This window comes from Amphiura filiformis, chromosome 14, assembly GCF_039555335.1.
Source record: "Amphiura filiformis chromosome 14, Afil_fr2py, whole genome shotgun sequence".
Lineage (NCBI taxonomy): Eukaryota > Metazoa > Echinodermata > Ophiuroidea > Amphilepidida > Amphiuridae > Amphiura > Amphiura filiformis.
The window spans coordinates 11,049,791-11,070,948 of record NC_092641.1 but is presented as its reverse complement, the minus strand read 5'-3'; the positions used below and the strand labels follow the sequence as shown (position 1 = coordinate 11,070,948).

Genomic DNA, 21,158 nt, shown 5'->3' with positions numbered 1-21,158 from the left:
GTTAGACATCCATGTAATATGTAACATCTACAATAGAAATGAAATTTCTACTCAATTTATTTTGAAAGTTACAGCTATTTTAATATTTGACATTTTTGGGCAAAAATGGCAAAAAAATCACGAAAAACACATTTTTAACCCCAAATAACTCCTAAATTACACAGTAACATGCAACTTTTGAAAGTGGGAAATGTTATATTATTGATCAGTGATATAATAGCTATATTTTCATGTATAAACCATCCTCTACCCAGAAAGGGAGAACGAAAACTACTTTCTGAAGCACTTAGCAAGCCTTGTCCCATGGTCTAAGGGAGGTAGATAGAATGCTACAAAACCACCTTTAACCCCCTGCGCACTACCTGCCGATCTAACATTACCTCTGATTGGTCAATTACATGATATCTTCACTTAAATTACCGATAAGAATGGAGCTTTGCAAATAATTCACCCCCATTTTTTGCGTGGTGCAATTATTCTAACAATGATGGTGATTGGGCCAATTGATAATGAAATCTTCTTTTTGGCCAATCGGCATGTAGTTCTCATGGGGCACACCGACATCGCCCGATTAATAATTACATTATACAGCAGAGACACTGAAATGAATACCCGGGATCGATACACGTGAATGTGCTATGCACGATTTGATATTCAGGCGATAAATCTTTGAATACCGGGTAGAAAATGATGAATATCTCCCGTAATTTATTTATTAAGATGCCAGATTTTGTTCCTTGCACTTGAATATATGTGTTCAACGGATATAATAGTCGTTAGCTTGCGTCTTGAGAAAGAACATTGCGTCTTGAACTCAAAAACTGACAAAAATATTCTGATTTTATATGTGCCGAACTATAGCGCAGCGTGGGCTAGCTGCACTCACTCGTGCAAACAGTCTAAAGGCATATGACCATTGACCTCATCAATGGCGTATACATGCTCACTCACACACAGAGAGGTCAATTACCAGGCTATTGTCAGTAGCCTTAGTCGGTTGTCCCTCGGCTCATTATGCGTCTCAAAGGTCGGAACAAAATGGCCATGCGTGGCTGTGGATTCAACCTACCATGGTGATTTCGGCCATGAAGATATCGGGCGATGACACTGTGTGGGGTTGATTCATGTTGCTTTGTCATCATAATGAACTTCGGGAACATTCGTATTAAAACCTATGCTTAAAAAAGACAATTCCAGAAAACAGTGCGAGCGGAGACGAAAACCAACAAAAAAAACTTAATGTGGCCTTATTAGAATTAAAGACAGAGATGAAAAGAATTTATCGCGTCTGATGTCACTGTCAATTTCGATCCTTGATTGGTTTACACAGGTTAATCAGCGCGTAAAGGAAGACCGATCTATCTGGTGCTGATCGGAGAAAAGGAATAGCAGCAAATGGCGAAAAATTACGTACTTTTACATGGCAAAAAGCAGCTTTTCTAGGCATTGTGGACATGGTGCCTTCGGTTATGAAAGACCGAACTTTTGCGATTGCTTGCATGTCGAAAGGTGCAAAATTAACAATAAGGCGCCCGGTTATAAATCCGCGTTCAGCAAGTCATCATCACGACACTTGTAAACAAACCGTGCTCGAGTTTGATTGACAGATGACGTCAGACGCGATAAATTCTCTTTATCTTTGTCTTTCATTATAGTAGGTTACGTTCCGGGAGGGAGTTCAGCAAAAATCCGGCACCATGAAGAAACAAATTTATACTTCAGAGAACTGTTTGTCAACTTGTAGCCTATTTCTTCGAATGGAACAGCCCACCGTGTCACATCATATAAATGCACAATGAATAAACGGGCTATTCCAGAAAATAGTTTGATAAATATGAAGCTAACAACCCCACCGGAGCTCAAGATATTTCCTGCTGCTAATGCTTATCCAGTGATGTGGGCGACCAAGGAATGCCAATCCATCCTGTTCTCTCTCTCTCTCTATTTGAGACCAAAATTTCAGATATTTGGCATTCCCCTTTTCCCTATCTACATATTTCTGTAGGAATTCCAGAAGTTCTGGTGATGCTCAAAACCAAATCCAGGTTTTTTCATTGTGCATCAAGTTTTCATAATCCTCTATGGCAGGAATTTATCTGGCATATCCTAATCACCGTAAAGTTTATCGTAGACCTGTTACTTGCTAATCAAGAATGACGAAGTCATCCAGTTCTTCTGGCAAAATACCGTCAGGGAGCAGGCGTCTTGTGTACCTAAACAAAGTGTAAATATATTTTGTTTTAGATGAAATCAAAAAAATGTAATTTCTATACTTAATTAGTAGCTAACATAAACAAGGTACACTTTATTTCACCTCGACCTTTATTAGCGTCAATGATTTTACACGTTTGCGCCACAAGCGTGTAGACTTGTAAACGGTCCATGTACGAGTGCGTATAGATTCTGCGGGATTAGGTTAGAACGCGTGAAAAGCGAATATATGTCACTGACAAACTAGAGTATCATAAACCACACAATACCTTTAAACATACATTCGTGATATTGATACGAATTGCTAGCTTCTACTTTGTTGAGCAGTGACCTAATCAACCTTAACCCTGACCTCTTAATCCTAACCCTAATCCTAACCTTAACCCACATCCTAACCCAGACTTAACGCTAAAATTTGCTCCTAATTCTATAATCAATCATTTGGGATAGTCCATTTGAAATCCATATACCCCCGATGGAATACATGGGGTGCAAAATTTACATGGAGTCACCCATTCAGTAAATCTTGACAACTTTGGTTCCAAAAAAATTCTCTCCCTATCCCTGACATGACCCGTTTACAGTTTTTCAAACAGCTAAGGGCTACTATAGTGTATAACCCGGATGAAAATCAGTTACATCAGATGACCTTGCTCTACCCAGCTTTCCAGGAAGTGACCATCGTCTGAGACACTTAGCTGTCAAATGTTAACGGTTGGTAACAGGTGTTATACCGGAAGCATTTTGTGATCATGGCATGATTAATATCATTTATTACTCTCCTTTCAGGTGAAGTGTTGTTTAATATGTGAATAATACTCTTAGAAAGCTTAACTTCTTATTAAAGGAATCACTACCACATTTTGTTCAAATGATGAAGAATAAAAATGATACAAAATGAATAAAAAGAATAAAAAATTTCTCATACTTATATACACAAATAACAAATAAAAGGTACTTACTTGAGTTCAGACAGTTGTTTTTGTCTACATACTTGTATCAATCTTTGAAATGATACCTTGTCTAGTTGAAATCCAGAGAGACCTAAAACATCTATGATTACTGCCTGCTGCATTCCTCTCAGAAATGTCGATATGCTGTCCTCAGAAATCAAGTCATTGCACGTAGATGATAGGCAGAGATTTCGCATGTACTTGCACGAAGCTAATATCAGGCCACAGTGTCTAATCGCGTCTGATGCGTATGGACACTGCCAGATAAAAAGGACCTGTAGACGCGTTAATCTGACATTTATTGAGTCTAATAGGTTGTTGTGTTTTCTCACACTAAGATGGTGTGGGCTGATCGATAGAAATGTCAAATTCTGAGGTAAAGTATTCACCAGATGTGAAGCTACTGCATCATTCATGTCATTACCCTGTACACTGAGCTTTGTTAACCTTGATGGTTAAGTGTGTGCCAGTACCTCTACGTCATTTGCTGGTGCCTGCATCTTGCTCACAAATAACATCTGCAATTCTCTACACTTGTTGACATTGGCAGCAAGGATTGGGATACATTGTCCAGCTTCAGCTTTATTGTATGAGATATCAAGTAAACGTAGTTTGGGTATCCTTTGAAGTGATGACACAAGTTTTGTTATTTGCTGCTCGCTGGTGGAAGTTGATCTTAAATGAAGCCTCGATAATGATTGCATATCACCTTTTTCTATTGTATCCAATAAGTGATCAAAATTGCTGCCAAGTTTGAAGTGATTGAGATTTAGTGTTTCCAATTTGATATGCTTGATCATGTGTATGATAGGTACAAGGTTTGTTTCCGACGGAGACGGTAAGTCCTCATATGCCTGGATGCATGGAATGTATGCCGCTAGTTCAGCAGACGAATACTCATTTATCCAACTCTCGTGTAAGTCTGTACTTTTAAACATTGCTTGGGAAAGCCCCATGCAAACTTCATTATCGCTGGCGCGGGCAACAGGTCGCAATGTTATACCACGAATAGCCTCAGGATCGCAATGTCTCATGAAGTATGCGAGTGAGATGGCGGTCTTGGATGAGATACCATAAAGTAGCACATCACCTTCCCTGAATACATCTCTTAGAACTGAGACGAACTCAGCCTTGGCATCAGCTTCAAAGTTACATGCTAAACCCAGCTCAATATACTGTTGAATCAGTCGCGTTTCATCTAGTGATAATTTCTCCTTATAGAAAGTCCGTGCTTGTAAATCAGACTTGAAAATTCCCAACAATTTTCGAATTATCGCTTGGGCAGCAGACTTTGACCTAGATGCAAAAGTCAAAACAGATTCTACAACAAGGGCATCTTTGACAGTGTTGATACTTTGCACATAGGATATCAGCTTTTGGGGATTATTTTGGAGATAGTTGCCGGCGCAAAACTCCTGCGCTGATTTGTGGAAGAACTGCAGCGCATGATTACCCTTTCTACATATGATTCCGATAGCGCGTGCTTGGTTTAGGAACTTCTGACCACAAGCTTTCTTGATTTCATCTTCTGTGAACACAATTTTAGTAGTTGTTGGTGTCAAGCCGTCGACAGCCAATTCTCCTAGACTGGAAAATAACATTTTCTGCAACGCAATAGATAGACACAAAAACGTTTCAAATGAATGAATGAATAAAAAATCTCTCTTAACAAGAACTGTTATACTTTGATATAAAAACAATTATTACTGTTATTAAACAAATTATTCAAAAATAGGGTAAACAAAATATGATAGTGATCTAACGAACTTCCAAATCAGTAAAGGAAAGACGTGTGCCTTTATCATTTCATCTTATATAAAATAATATGTACCTTCAGAGATATGGCTTTGGTTTTTCTCAAGGATGGCAGAAATTGGCGTGCCGATGTAACTACTCGACCTAAAAATCCAGATTGAAGTGCACCGTGCTTTGTGCGCTCTGGAAAAGATAACAATAAGAATTAAATATAAGGGTGGTTTTATACACACAATCGTTGAAAATTCAGATTTAGTATTTTTTTATAAAAAGAAATCATGAGCGGATTTAAAGCATGTTCGGTATTTATGCTATAAACGTCACTTTTCGTGGCTCGTGTAAATCGACCCTGATATTTGATATTGTAGAATTAGATCACCCTGTCTTTATTATGAGTCTGTTAGTCGCCATGTTATTTTATCTAAAGATAGAACATTACGCTACACACCCTTTAAACAATTCTGTCAAATTTACCAACGCTTTAGCTCAAAAGGGGTAATAACTCATTCAACCTTACTATGGCCAAAATACTTGTAGCATGACACAAACTGTCAATATTTCACAACCAATTGCTTCAGACAAAGGTCACTCTCAGGAAATCTGGACTAAAACAAGATCATCTGATGTAACTGATTCCCCCATCTGGATGATATATTATTACCCTTGGTGATATGAAAACAAACTATTCATCTCACGAGAGCGAAGGAATTTCTTTGGAAACTGCACCTGTTCCTATCGGTGGGGTATATATATAGCGTATTATGCATTTAAATAATTCGGTGAAGAAGAACGAACATATTGATACATACTTACAATTATTGTTCAATAGCACTAAAACAAAGAACTTCTTTCCCCGTGTCCGCGTGGCCTTTATTTACGCCTACTCATATTTTCATAGAACTGAACATGTCAACAGCATAACGTCCTAAAGATGCCGTTTAAAAAGAAAGTATTTTACTTACCTCATTAGAGGTTGCGTTCATACAGTTTTCATACATGATGTTTACTATTTGTTCGTACACCTCACTGATTCTGTCTGGTATGCCTCTTTCACCGTTGGTTTCAACCCAGTACCACGAAGTTAATAATACCATCAATGGAGTAGAAGTATCCAATAAGAGTTTATTTTCATCTATGTACTGTAGCAAACGCCTTCCTAATGCTATTGTTGTGAGGTCATCTGACCTTTGCCCAAATAGTTTCCGCACGTACTGTTTAACATCAGACCTGTTCATCTTTTGCAGTTCTAAACGCCTGTATACAGGACACTGCGATACTATCTCGGTTTCCCTCCACGGTCTAGTTGTTACAAGTACATGACATGCTCGTAATTGTTTGTAACTAATGATCTCTACAAGATTACCAGTGATTTCGTGTTTGAGTAAGTCAAGAGGGGCTTCGTCCAACCCATCTAAAACAAGTACAACTTTGCCAAGATCACGGATGATTTTGCCAATGATAGACCTATCAATATCAGATGAAAGCAATTGCGAACAGATAGCATCTTCAATATTGCTTAGATGATCTAATGTTGCTAACTGAACAATAAATAAGAGTTGAACGTCTTGAAGGGGAGATACATTTGTTTTATGACACCAGTCAAATGCCAATTTGGCGCAGAACGTAGACTTTCCTTGACCTGGACTACCTGTCAGTATATACCGTTTGTCATCATTACTCTCAAAAATCTCTTGATACGATTTCAAACGCTTCTTTATCGGTCGTATTCCAGGAATGGTAATGTCAATAGTGACGGGAAGATATATTTCATCCAGATCCATGTAATTACCAGACTTCCATGGATACATTTGCTTCTTGCAGTAACTGTTTAGGTAGAAATTCCTGAGATCTGCAGCTATCGATTGAATCAAATCTGAAAACCAGAACAAGACTTTATAATCGGAAACAGAATTAAAGATATAATTTGTCAATCAAACTCAGCAACAATTAATTTTGTTTACCTGTTGTTATGATGGTTGAGTTTCTGAACGCGGCAGCAGCATCTTCGAACATCAAACATACAAACCGTCTCAAAAGTTAGGTCTAAGTAATGGGATATTTTCTTTCCTGAATTCACCTGTCAGCAATGCCAATAAAAGTTTCTGCTGTCCCTTTTCTCCGATCGATGAAAGCACCAGTCTTCCACTTATGCGCTACTACTAGTTTGATTGAGTGAGTTTAGACGCAAACTAGTCTTTTTAATTCTTTGAGTGACTTGTACAACCATTTTATCTTTATGTTATTATCAATAATATGAAGGGGTTCGTTAAACATTCAATGCCCATACCAAACTAGATAATTGTTGTGGTGAGAAATAAAACAGCTATTATCACAAACTGCGTAAGGTTTGACAATTGAATACATGAATACAAAACCCACCCAAGTCCATGGGAAGTGATTTTGAGAGAAAAACATGTGTATCATTTTAATTCCTTCAGTTAGATTTACCTGGTCAATATGGTAAGTTTTACGTGCGAATGAGTGGATTAACCTGTATTAGGTATGACGATTAGCATTTCAGGGACTTCGTGGGGTTCATTTTAAATTTTGGACTTGGGTGGTTTTTTGAATCATATACAAAGACAATAATGTTAGAATGAGATTACCAAGATAATACAAAATAAAGCACACAGGTATGTATAATGTTGATAAACATTCTGCCATGTAATATAAACCACACACTTTCCTTTATTAAACCTTTTTTTCCTTCAAAACTCTCTAGCAATGAATGTGTTACAAGCGGACTTTTATACATACTGGATTTCAATCAATGTGTTACAAGACTCAAATCATGGAATTGGGTGATTCTTTCATACATGCTATTTTTCACATGCTCAATAGACACAGAGGAGGACTTTGAGTTGTTCTTTCATACATATGACAGGCCTGTGTAGGCCTATAGCAACAATTTCACATGCTTAACTCATTTTGGCCAATGTATGGACTTGGGTTGGTTTTGTATTCATATATTCAATTGACCACTCCGTTGTTGAAATATAAGAATTTTACGAATATATTTCATTTTCAATCCGTTCCGATGATTCAAATATCAATCATTGACAATAGATGCCTCGTAAATATGAAAAAGTGATTGCGCCTTCTTTGTGGATGTTCGTACTTTTTATCAATCATGAGATTGAAAGAATCATGTCAAAGTTCAGGAGTTCTACTCACCATTCATGTTCTCTTTATTTCCTGGAATGATGGTTTGGCCTTGAGGTGGATGTGGTGTGTCACCTGGTATCGCATCTGTTCAGGTATTAAAGCAATAAGAAATGATTGGTATTCTTATTAATATAATTATTTACTAGGTAATTGGTGACATTGTTTTGATCTTTGAAAATTACAAAGCTGCAGGATCAATTACGATATGAATGTAAGTACTATAACTTATTTTCTTTAACATCTTTATAACGATGACTTTTGACCAATAAATTTTAACCAAACGCAAAAAAAACCCACTTCAATACATTAAAATGATGTGAGTTTGCCCAGAGATAAACTTGTTAATACGAATTGGATTAAAATTACAGTAAGTAAGATTATAATACTGTTCAAAGACACCAAATTCGGGAAAAACAAAACAAGTCCAAACGCTTACGTAATGAGTTCTGATCATCGCTGGAATCCTCTTCAACAGCATCTGACTTGAATTCGGAGACAACATCTTTAATCAAAGCTCTTAGAATCCCCTTATCAAGCTTTACCGGCATAGGTTGCGTTTTTATCTAATTTTTTTGTTATAAGAAAAAACAGATTTCAAAATTTTATGAAGCTAATTTATCATACTTTTATCATAATTTATCATACTTTTATCATAATTTATCATACCAATTTACTGTTGTAATAGAAAGGCACTTTGTATACACTCCTTGTTGGATATGCTAGTTTGGTGTACTTTGTTGACTTTAGACGATCGGCTTAATGGAAGTAGGGGAATTATTTGGGCTAATACAATGGCTATTGGTTGACTAATTGAATGATGAATACAAAAACCACCCAAGTCCATACTTGGGCCAAATTGAGTTAAGCATGGGAAATTGTTGTTATACATAGGCCTGTCATATGTATGAAATAACAACTGAAATTCATCCTCTGTTTCTATTGAGCATGTGAAAAATAGCATATATGAAAGAACCACCCAAGTCTATGATTTGAGTCTTGTAACACATTGATTGAAATCCAGTATTCATAAAAGTACACTTGTAACACATTCATTGCTGGAGAGGGACTTAAAAAAACAAACATGGGTTTAATCAAGGAAAGTATGTGGTTTATATTACATGGCAGAATGCTCGTCCACATTATACATACATGTGTGCTTTATTTTGTATTACCTAATACTAGTGGTAATCTCATTCCGACATTGTTGTCTTTGTATATGATTAAAAAAACCACCCAAGTCCAGCATTTAAAATGAACCCCACGAAGTCCCTGATATGCTAATCGTCATAGCTAATACAGTTTAACCCACTCATTTGCACGTAAAACTTACCATATTGGCCAGGTAAATCTAACTGCAGGAATTAAAATGATACACAGGGTTTTTTTCTCAAAATCACTTCCCATGGACATGGGTGGGTTTTGAATTCATGTATTCAATTGTAAGATGTACTTTTGTAGTACGAGTAGTTTTAAGCGATAGAGTGGCTAAGGCTTGTGAAGTTAATATGTCGACATTTTAATAATTTGTTTTTAATAAATACCAATAAATGGAATAAGCGTTGTGAAACTTGTGATTTGGAGCGCGACAGAGAGAGGGGGCTACAACAAAAACATAAACACATATCCAAATTACATCTTTTAACTGGCCGTGTAGCTCATCTGCTGTTTGCTGCGTGAAGAATGGTCTCCCTAAACTTTGAAGTCCATCCACAAGATCTGTAATGTCTGTCCAAAATACGTTGAATGTCTGGTCGTCAAGTTGTAGATTTTTGTCCAACTTAAAATGAGCCAGATGATTTCGAATGAAAGCAACCTATATTGAAATCAAATTTGATTTTGAAAGTTTGGATAATATTATGTTAAAATGTCATGATCGTATTCTGTGATTATTTATTTATTCTTATGCCCCGATCTAAGACAGGTCGGAGGGGAGCATGGCATGACTTTGCACTCAAATAATGAGGCAAATAAAGCTGACACACAATAGGAATGGTATGGGTTCCATTAAAGAAGGTCACAACACATGATTTGATATAAGGTTGTCCTTGGTTTTGATATATTATTGGCCTTAACTTAAGGGAAGTGGTATGAACGTTTGGACAGTATTTATTTTGGGACATTAGAGCACATCAGAATATCGAATTGCATTCTGAATACGTAGAATGTCATTCTGATATCAAATAATTTTGATTTTTTGAAATTCGCAATTTAATACACCTTTTATGGCAAATCATTAAAAATTGATATTTTTGATACAACAGTACTTGAAGTAAACTTTATAAATCTGATGATTTATACTTAAAGTGTATGTAAGTGGGATGAAAAGCCGATGATCAATTGAAAATTTTGACCTTTCGTATTGAAGAAATGGATTTTTTTTCCAAAACACCAAAAAATTAGGTCTTTTGGGGAAAAAATCCATATCTTCAATATGAAATGTCAAAATTTTCAATTGACCGTCGGCATTTCCTGTCTGCTACATACACTTTAAGAATATATCATTAGATTTATATAATTTACTTCGAGGACTGTTATAAATCAAAAATTTGAAAAATATCAAATTTTTATAAGTTGTCATAAAATTTGTATTATATTGTGATTTTCAAAAATTAAAATTATTTGGTATCAGAAAGACATGCTTCGTATTCAGAATGCAATTCGATAGGTCTGAGGTGCTCTCATGTCCCACAAAAATACTGTCGAAACGCAATAAACGCACATTTTAGATCCCTTAAAGACCTATATAGATGCGAATTATTGTCTTCCTTGACTTATAATCTATAAGATTATTGTATTAATAGTAAGTTTTTTTAGTTAATAGATAAACTGAAAAGCAAGTCGCACTTTCCTTAACCCAGAAATCTGGTCATAAATCATAGTATATAACCTTCTATCTTACCCTTTGTACTCTTTTAGACACGTCTTGATCCCCTTGATGGAATGGCTTGAATTTACCCATTATCATCAGTAGCGATGCGTGGTCAAAATCAGCAAGTTGCGAATAAGACTGATGACCTTGTTGTCGCAGTACAAAGAGCTTGATAACTTCCAGAGGATCTTTGCTGAATAGTGTTGGATTGGCATTGGTCCATTGAAGGGATCCAACAATAGTTGGCGGATGCACCTCAGCTTCGATGGCTGCCACCCAATCAATACATCCCTGACAGGCCTTGTTTTTGGTAGACGGTTTCTTCTTTTGTGGACATAGGTTAGGGGTGACACATGGTGGTATGTTGTGCGTAGTTTGGTGATGCCATGTGTCAATTGCATGCTGAAGACGAGGAAGTGTCTTCGACAGCAACACCTGGAGAGCAGTCAGACATCTGTTGAAGTTTTCACTCGAGACTTGTGCCATCATGTTCTTGATTCATTGTAATATCTGTGAAATGTAAAAAGGGCCTTTAATTTAAAAACAAATATCAAGTACTTTGAAAACATAAATAAGCAAGATGCGGAAATACAGAATGACATTTTAGCATGTTATATTCTCAATTCCAAATCAGAAATAGTACTTCTTTAATTTAAAACCTATTTTTCCAAATAAAACATAGCTCATTCCTAATCCTTTAATTGGAACTAACTGTTAATAAGAGTAGAAAATTCAATATTATTTTGGTCATTTCTTGAAATTGCAATGCGTTTTAGGGTGTTTTGTATGCTTTGACAATCAAGCCTAGAGACCTGTACAAAATCTAATACCGACATGCACTCTATTACTTTTAGCAACGACAGTTATGACAGTTTCTATCATAATTATTTTATAACTCATTATTAAATATAAAATAGTAGGATTACAAGCAATGTAATGTGTGCTCCGTAGAGCGCCCTATAAGTATTGTGTAATAATAATAATAATAATATTGGCCTTTACTGAAGATTCTTAATGCTCAGACTTTTAAGTTTCAAATACTTAAGTATTTGAATTTTGAAACTGCAATCGTTAGAAAACGTAGAAAGTTGCATGTTTTTGTCTTTTTTCGCAAAAATAGATGAAACTTTAATCTTAAAATAATGTGTGCTGCAGTGTTTGGAATCAGGAGTAGATACTTAATTTGGCTGCTGAAAAAGACAACATGTAGCAATGTGTGTCTAAAAGTGTTTCTAAGAAATACAATCAAATGTGCCTTCTATACCAACTTTAATCCAAAACGATATATTTTACAACAACTTTATGTAACTATAAGATATTTGGAACATATTAAAGATATTGTTGGATTCCATGTTTTCCCTACAAGTTATATGTAGGATTGTCACAAACGTTAGCTACGTGGGGACTGCTCTATAATCCGAAGGTTCTATAATCCGAAGGTTCTTAAGTCCGAAGGTTCGCTAGTCCGAACACGTGTTCATAGCATTCGTTAGTCCGAATTTTAAAAGAGGTTCTCTAGTCCGAAAAAAAATTGAAAAGAGGTTCTTTATTCCGACGGTTCTTTATTTCGAAGGTTCTATAGTCCGAATTTTAAAAACGGTTCTCTAGTCCAAATATGAAAATAGTCTCTATAGTCCGAATTTAAAAAAGGGTTCTATAGTCCGAATATAGAAATAGGCTCTATAGTCCGAATTTTAAAAAGGGTTCTATAGTCCGAATATAGAAATAGGCTCTATAATCCGAATTCAAAAAAGGGTTCTCTAGTCCGAAATTGTAAAACGGTTCTATAGTCCGAAACGGATACCGTGTTCTTTAGTCCGAATCAGTAAAAAGGTTCTATAGTCCGAATTTTTAAAACATTAACATATACTGCGCCCTCTAGCTAGATAATACTAAAGCAGAGTCCATGAACGGGACTTGACGCTACTGCTATTAAAAGGGCGCATACCACCAAATCACGATGTAATGACGATGTAATGTAGATGGATTCCGGTAAAAACTAAAATCTTTTTAGAGATATTTGGGCCTTTCTGTGGAAAAAAGAGTGGCATGTTATAGCTTAAATAAATATGTGAGACCTACACATGAACTTGGATCGCCCAAAAAGTTGCATAACACAATTTTTGAATAAAGTAGGCACTCGGATTGAAAAATGGCCAGAAACGGGTTTTCAGGGTAGAGAACATGTCGAAAATGATGATCATTTAATCACAAGACTACCCGTACATTGAAACATTTTACACCCCGGGCACGCTCCCATCGCAAGATAAAACTATACCTTAACTATTCTGTAAACTAATTTGTTAAATGACTAAAATTTGTTTAAATGAAACAGCCGCAGGATTTACATGGCGGGATGGCGCTATGAAAATTTGAACTCGACAATGCCCGAATACATCGTAGAGTATTACTAGTATATAATATTATAATGGAATGAAATACGGATAAAAATAAAGAAAATATCACCAGAATAAAGGTGAACGTCAATGTATTGTAAATACGGTAAATATCCAGAGAAACCAACCATGTTGAACTTCAGCGGATTTGTATTTAACACTGAAACAAATGATAAAAATAAAATTCGGATTACAGAACCCGTTTACCAATTCGGACTAAAGAACACGGTATCCGTTTCGGACTATAGAACCGTTTTTCAATTTCGGACTAGAGAACCTTTTTTTCAAATTCGGATTAGAGAACCTATTTCTATATTCGGACTAGAGAACCTTTTTTTAAATTCGGACTATAGAGCCTATTTTCATATTCGGACTAGAGAACCGTTTTTAAAATTCGGATTAAAGAACCCCTTTTAATATTCGGATTAGAGAACCATTTTAAAATTCGGACTATAGAACCTTCGAAATAAAGAACCGTCGGAATAAAGAACCTTCGTAATAAAGAACCGTCGGATTAAAGAACCCTCGGACTAAAGAACCGTCGGAATAAAGAACCGTCGGACTATAGAGCTTCCACCAGCTACGTACCAATATCTTCCAGTGTACAACATGGTCGGTAACAACCCAGCAAACACAAAAACGTTTTAAAAACGTTTTAAATAAGTTATATTTTGGCTTTTGGTTTAGGTAAAAACGTTTTAATAACATTAAAATGTCGGGTTATATAAAGGTCATGATAACGTTTTAAAACGTTTTGTATGAAAACTACTACAACAATATTTGTAAATGTTTTCAAAAAATGTTATTGTAAACTTTTTTTGCAAACATTTTTGCCAAATATTGTGTTAATACTGAAATAACATTATGTTAAAATATTTAAATCCAGCAAACACAGATATGTTCTTAAAATGTTTTTTTCAAAACCTTTTAATAACATTTAAATGTCAGGTTATATAAAGGTCATGAAAACGTTTTTAAAACGTTATTGCAAATATTTTGGGCAAACATTTTTCGCAAAATATTTTTTTCAAAAAATAACATTCTGTTTAGAATGTTTTGTAAAAAGTTTTCAAGAATGTTTTTGGAATGTTATTAAAACGTTTTTATACCCTTTATATAGCCCGACATTTAAACGTTTTTTGTAAAACATTTTTGTTTGCTGAGCAGTAGATTATCAAAAAGGTTTTTAAGGTTATGAAAACGTTTTATACTCTTAATATACCCTTTATATAACCCGACATTTAAACGTTTTCTGACAACCTTTTATAACCTTTTGCGAATGATGTCGAAAACGTTTTGTGTTTGCTGGGAAGGTAGGTAACGTTTGTTACATCCTAAAGAATGACCCTGTATCTCAAAATAAAATATAACCTATAATAATAATCATAAAGGACAGTTAAGCCAGCAGTTGATAGTCCGAAGGGCCATTAGTCCGAAAACCCTATAAGAGACGTTATAAAACATAATCCTTACCCTAATTCTCACCATAACCATAACTACCAGTAACCTAAGCCCTACTCCTAACCCTGCTACACTAACACCAACTACAATCCTTAACCTAACCAACTACAACCTAAACGTAACTTTAATCCTAACACTGTCCCCTACCCCAACTAGAGAAGGTCTCTTCTGTCTGAACCTATCGCTATCCCTGACACTCATGCCAGGCTAATTCTAACACTAACCATAATCTTAACCATAACCCTATTCTAGTCTAAAGTACCAAAAACCCTAAACTTTTTTCTGACTAATGACAGACCACCAACATCGCCTGGCACACCAACATCGTCGCCTGGTTAATAATTACTTGGTACAGCAGAGACACTAAAATCAATACCCGGGATCGATACACGTCAATGTGCTATGCACTATTTGATATTCAGACGATAAATCTTTGGATACCAGGATAGAAAATGCTGAATATCTCCCGTAATTTTTATCCGTTGAAAGGATATGATAGTCGTTAGTTTGCATATTGCGATAGAACCGTGCGTACCATGCTCTCTCACACACAGAGAGGTCAGTCATCGGGCTATTGTCAATAGCTTTAGTCGGATGTTCCTCGGCCCATTATGCATCTCAAAACTATTAAACAGGCCGGAACAAAATAAAAACGATCTTAGTGTAATGACGTTATAGCAATGTATCAAAACTTTCTGATTTAAACACACATACACTAACAACATCTGGTATTCATTTTGAACTACAAATAAAGAAACTATACAATACCATAAGGAAGGTAAAAGAAAACTCAACGTCACACACAAAGTTCACGTGATTTAAAGTTAAATCATAATTGGCTTCTTGCTTCATCAAATTTTGTTTTACCAAATATCCCTAGTAAGTATGACTTCATATGAAGACCTGAGCGCAAGACCGTAAGTCCACTTGGCCCCTCAACATGTATACACTAAAGTTGCGTGTAGTTTCGTATAGTTTGGTAATGTTAATGCACCAGAGGGGGTAAAGGTATTTTGCGAGATGCGAGTTGAAAATCTGCGAGTTGGCAGTTGCGAGTTGATTTGCGAGTTGCGAGTTGGTATTTGCGAGTTGCCAAGGGTAGTTGCGAGTTGATTTGCGAGTTGCGAGTTGGCATTTGCGAGTTGATATTTGCGAGTTGCGAGTTGAAATTTGCGAGTTGTGAGTTTACATTTGTGAGTTCTTCTGAGTTGCGAGTTGATAATTTACAGAATTCAAAATATACAGACATTGTTTTACCCCCTATTTTACCCCCTATTGGAATTAGACCTTCATTACCCATTAAAATCAGATCATTTTAACATACACATGTGTGAGTTTTACATGCAAAATGATCCGGCTTATCGCAATGTAAGAGACCCCATGTCACATGGGAAAAGATGGTAAATCGCACAATATATTTGCACAATCTCTGCTCATTAATCACCATTTTGAAGAATTTAAGTGATTTTTGGCGATGTTAGCCGTTTGATCAAAATTTGAAACTATTTTGTAAAATTTACCTCAATAAAATTTTGCACGATTCATAGTGATCGGTCACAATTTAGCATAATTTACTGTGATTTCCAGCAATTTGTAGATTTTAAGCTTTCTTGAGAATTTTGGCGATTTTACAGATTGATCAAAATTTGAAACAATTTTGTAAAATTTACACGGACAGTGGTTCTGACTCGGATTCGAATGGACTCGGCTTGACTTATACGAGGTAGACTTATGTCGGCTTGACTCAGACGAGGTAGACTCGGATACAAGTCTAGCTAATTTATAACCTGTTTACATAGTGCAGATGTGGGAGAATCAATGATGCATGACACCACTATAGAGCTCTTCCTATGTTATAGGCCTATTATGGTGTTCTTTGAGCAGCTCTTAGAGCTCTGTCATGCCACCACACATGGCATAAACGTGGTCACAGTAAATACATTCATGATGATTGTTCATCCCATTTAATGCAGTGGAATTGACTAGTTTCAAGCTCTACAATGTTAGCCACAGTCTGTGGCCCTCACACACGCAAGTATGTGTCGAGAGCAACCGCGATGAATGCATCCCCGCTTGATAGTATATGAAAGCAACAGAGCCTGAAAGTAGTGCTACGCAATGTATGTGTACACATGGTGTAGTCATGTCTACAGTAGAATTCACCACGACCTTTGCAGGACTTAAACCCCATTAAAAGCTATTAAACCAAGATAACACTCATTGAAAACAGCTCAACTGATTAAATCAGATCTTCTCTGGTTGTGCACATGTGTCTGTTTTATATGTGCGGTATCGCAATGAGCTGCTATTATAGATTCAGTTGGGTAACCGATTATAAAGGAAACGCAAGGAAACAATGGTATGTGGATCTTTGTTCACGAAAGGAGACAATGGTCTGCTTTTTTGTTAACCAGCATTCTTGAAAATGAGCAACATAATGATTGTTGACTTAACACGGTTTGGAAATAATTTCTTCATATTTTTTGGTGTTATCTGTCGTTTACATATCCTTCCTAAAACACCAAAGTACGAATATTTCCAAACATCTAAATTAGCTAAAAATTTAGGACATGTTACAAAACTATATTTTCTAGAATTTTAGAAGAGTACTTTTAATATTGGCCGGTTATTTTTCACACAGTGACGTTAACTAGGCAATGTACTATTACCTATAACATACACTAAAACACCAAAGTACGCATATTTCCAAACATCTAAATTAGATAAAAATTTAGGACATGTTACAAAACTATATTTTCTAGAATTTTAGAAGAGTACTTTTAATATTCGGCGGTTATTTTTCACACAGCGACGTTAACTAGGCAAATCCCCATACTTCTAACGTACGCTTTTTGTAGAGGTCACGCGTCAATGGTAAGAGCACTGTGTATTGTGTATAGGAAAGCGGACAGTAACTGCAGTATGACTTGTGTACTTGTAAAACATCCCTCCAGATCCAAAGTCAGCTGGGGAAATATTAAGGAGAAATATTTTCAAAGCAACTGTCAATACTTTCATATGTAGTCTTGTGCCCATATTATAAATAATCCAATTTAGGTGATTTCATTTCAGAAGTACAGTACAATATATTGTGGGATGTGTGCAATTCATAAACAATTGTGACACCCATATTGAACGCTTGCCCTGCTTTGCCTTTGCATATTCCTGTATACATAATTTTCATGTACATGTAGTCCAAGTGTTAACCATAAATTAATCATAGCAGATAAATTGTTCTACTTCTTATAATAGGGGCCTATATTATTTTACTACTGATTATTTTGGGATTTTAACACTGACAGCCAAGTTAATTTTTCTCCATCCAGGCCATGGTCCCGATACGTTACACAGAAATGTGCTGCTATATAGTACATGTATGATGAATATTGCCATGGAGATGTTTTATAAAAACTGTGAGTTGTAAGCAAATTCTGGCTTTGAAAGTTCAGAACATTCAGAATGTCAAGAATATTATGTTGACATGTGTTGGATTTGTGAACAACTCGCAATTCAATTCGCAACTCCTCTTGGCAACTCACAATATTTCAACTCACAACTCGCTAATTTCAACTCGCAACTCGCAAATTTCAACTCGCAAATGTCAACTCGCAACTCGCAATCCAACTCGCAACTTCCTTTGACAACTCGCAAATTTCAACTCGCAACTCGCAGATTTCAACTCGCATCTCACAACTCGCAACTCGAACTCGCAACTCGCACTCGCAACTCGCAACTCGCACATTATCCACACCCTACCAGAGGTGACGTTGTTTTCAATGTAATTCCGTTAGTTCCTGTCTGCTAACGTTACCAAGGTCACTGTTAAATAATGCACACATTGTCAACGCGTCTAGCATTGCTATTCTGCTGAATTGTGCAGCCAACAGTGTCAAAAGTCAGAAATACATATTAAACTCACCCGAAAAATTAAATAGGTATTTTGGGTGGTTTTTTTAGATTTGTGAATTGCTATTAATAGCATTCATGGCTTTGTATGTGATACAAGAATATACTTTTCTATCAAGTGCAATAAATTTTTGTATCACACGAAAATAAGAAATTCAATATTTTTTACCAGACTGACTTTGTACAATTAAACTCAGAGCGAGTGTAATGCCGATCACCAAATGTACGCGGGCGCACACCATCTGCACAGAAGCCCCATTAATAATAATAATAATAATAATAATAATAATAATAATAATAATAATAATAATAATAATAATAATAATAATGATGATGATGATGATGATGATGATGATGATGATGATGATGATGATGATGATGATGATGATGATGATGATGATGATGATAATGATGATAATAATAATAATAATAATAATAATAATAATAATAATAACACTAATAATAGTAATAATAATAAACAATAATCGGACTTGCCTACCTATTTATCTATGAATTAAAACATTACACGACTTCTTATGTTAGAAAATAATCTATACATACCCACCTAACTGGAAATATGACAGCGAGTCCAAAGTGACTATGACATAGTATAGTGTAGTGTCATGCATGTCATCCAAAATGCTATACAAAATAGTGCAAGTAGACCTCGACCAGAATGTCGATCTGCGTGTTTCTACTGGGGAAAAGTTGGTGTGTGATGAGGTTTACCGGTTATGTGCTCAGTGGAAACAGATCGGTTTGGAGTGGTGCAGTGCAGATATAGGTGTTTGATACAACTTGTATACGGGTATTTTCCGCAGCGGAAACACGACGGTTTGACGGTTGCTTGGTGTGTTGCTCTTCTCTAAGTTGAACATTGTATGTATTCCATAAACCTAAAAGCAGCTTGTTAGGAAATCATTTTCAGGACTTCAGGTACATACAACACAATGCTTTTTATAAGCATCAGTAGAAACGTGCTGGTTGTTGGTGAACCGGATTGTGTGTTACAATACCAGGTAATACTGGGTAAAATACAAAGTGCTCAGTATTAATGCTCTGCGTGCTAGCCATAGCCTTCAACATAAAAATCCAAGTTTTGAGAATTTTTCTCAAAATATTAAGAGCTATCTAAAGAACCACTGAACCAATACTAGGCTTGTTTGTACTCATTTTCTTGCATTTTTCATGTTGATTCCAAATATGGTAATGAAATAATACAATTCTGAAATTTTATAATTTTTTTTAAATTTGTCGTCTGCATTCGACACCCGCGTGGAGAGAGTTAACACACACTTTGTCGCGGATGTCGAAATGCATCGGTACAATGCAGGTCAAAGTCGAGGTACAATCGGGTGGTGGCCGCATTGCATTCTCTAAATTCAGTAAATTTTCATCGTCAACCGTGTAATTGAATGGGATTATTTTGAAATTTTAAAACGCTTGAAATATCACAAACAAGTGGGCCTATGTTAATAAGTAATATAAATACAAGCTAAAACCGTTGGGGTTCGATAATGAACCCCACAAAACTAACCAAGTATATTGAAAATGCCATACGGCCGGGCGGTTTCACAAGTTGCCGGTTCGATCATGTCATCCACCACCTGGGTACAATCACGTCACTGAATTGTCACTATAACAACAAAACAAATTTAGTTACAACTTCCGCCACCGTCTTCTGTTTTTGTCTCATTTGTAATCATTGAAATATGTCAGTTGTCAGAAACAGGTAAATGACTGACCCTCATATCATTGATTTGAATTCAATATTTTTGTCAAAAAATTGAAAGTGTTCAAATATCACTTCAAGGTATTATTCGCCCTTGCCCAAGAATCACAAATATGTACTTTTTTTTCAAAACTTTACTGTTTATTCTGGTCGTTTAACATGCAGGATGACATATAGGATGACATAAAGTCATAATTATGACTTAATGTCAAACTTTGCTCTGTTGACCTACAAAAACAACAAATTTGGCTGATTCTATTTTGGTGCAAGTTGGGATATGTGTAAACATTACAAATATGCCAAAAAACCAATTTCATATTATAAGATCGTCCATTATGGCTTTAATATGACTTTAAATCCCCCATAGAACGCCACGGTTAAATAAACAGCTAATACAATAAATGCGTGGTTGTTGTTTTTTTGTTTTTTTTATTTATTTTACTTCATTAATTTGGCTTAAAATGACCAGCAAACTTTCTTGACTGTTGTTGCTAATAATAATTTATAGTATTTGGCAAAGAATGGTCAATTTAATAAAATTTGACCGAAATTATACATTAAGGCTTTAATGAGGTAGAACAGAGCGAGACCAACAATATTGGTTTTGTTATTATCATGCATATAAATGAGTCTTATGAATAATGAAATAGCTGGGTGCGCAGATTGGACCATTTCGATGACATATACTTTGGCTATAATACACTTAAATT

The 21,158-nt window shown here is 35.8% G+C and overlaps 1 protein-coding gene across 2 annotated transcripts; it reads right to left on the bottom strand.

The window, feature by feature from the left end:
• Positions 1-4,094: 4,094 nt before the first annotated feature.
• On the bottom strand, positions 4,095-19,713 carry LOC140169688 (uncharacterized). Of its 2 annotated transcripts, none has more exons than XM_072192985.1 (8): positions 19,278-19,713; positions 10,984-11,463; positions 9,718-9,897; positions 8,521-8,647; positions 8,094-8,168; positions 5,882-6,792; positions 4,996-5,102; positions 4,095-4,768 (listed from the first exon to the last, which is right to left on the bottom strand). In XM_072192985.1, exons 2-7 carry the CDS (start codon positions 11,440-11,442, stop codon positions 5,064-5,066), a joined length of 1,791 nt encoding a protein of 596 aa, XP_072049086.1. In that variant the 5' UTR covers positions 11,443-11,463; positions 19,278-19,713; the 3' UTR covers positions 4,095-4,768; positions 4,996-5,063. The 2 variants fall into 2 exon arrangements, with proteins under 2 accessions (XP_072049086.1, XP_072049085.1); XM_072192984.1 differs by having other exon boundaries at positions 19,282-19,713.
• Positions 19,714-21,158: the final 1,445 nt, after the last annotated feature.

What these genes read in the sequence shown, in the direction of transcription:
- LOC140169688 (XM_072192985.1), bottom strand. Translation starts at nt 11,442, where the DNA reads ATGATGGCACAAGTCTCGAGTGAAAACTTCAACAGATGTCTGACTGCT. An exon ending in TACACGGCCAGTTAAAAGAT is followed by an intron (nt 8,648 to 9,717) that starts GTAATTTGGATA and finishes CAAAAAAATTAG; the next exon opens with ATAAAAACGCAACCTATGCC. An exon ending in CGATGATCAGAACTCATTAC is followed by an intron (nt 8,169 to 8,520) that starts GTAAGCGTTTGG and finishes ATACCTGAACAG; the next exon opens with ATGCGATACCAGGTGACACA.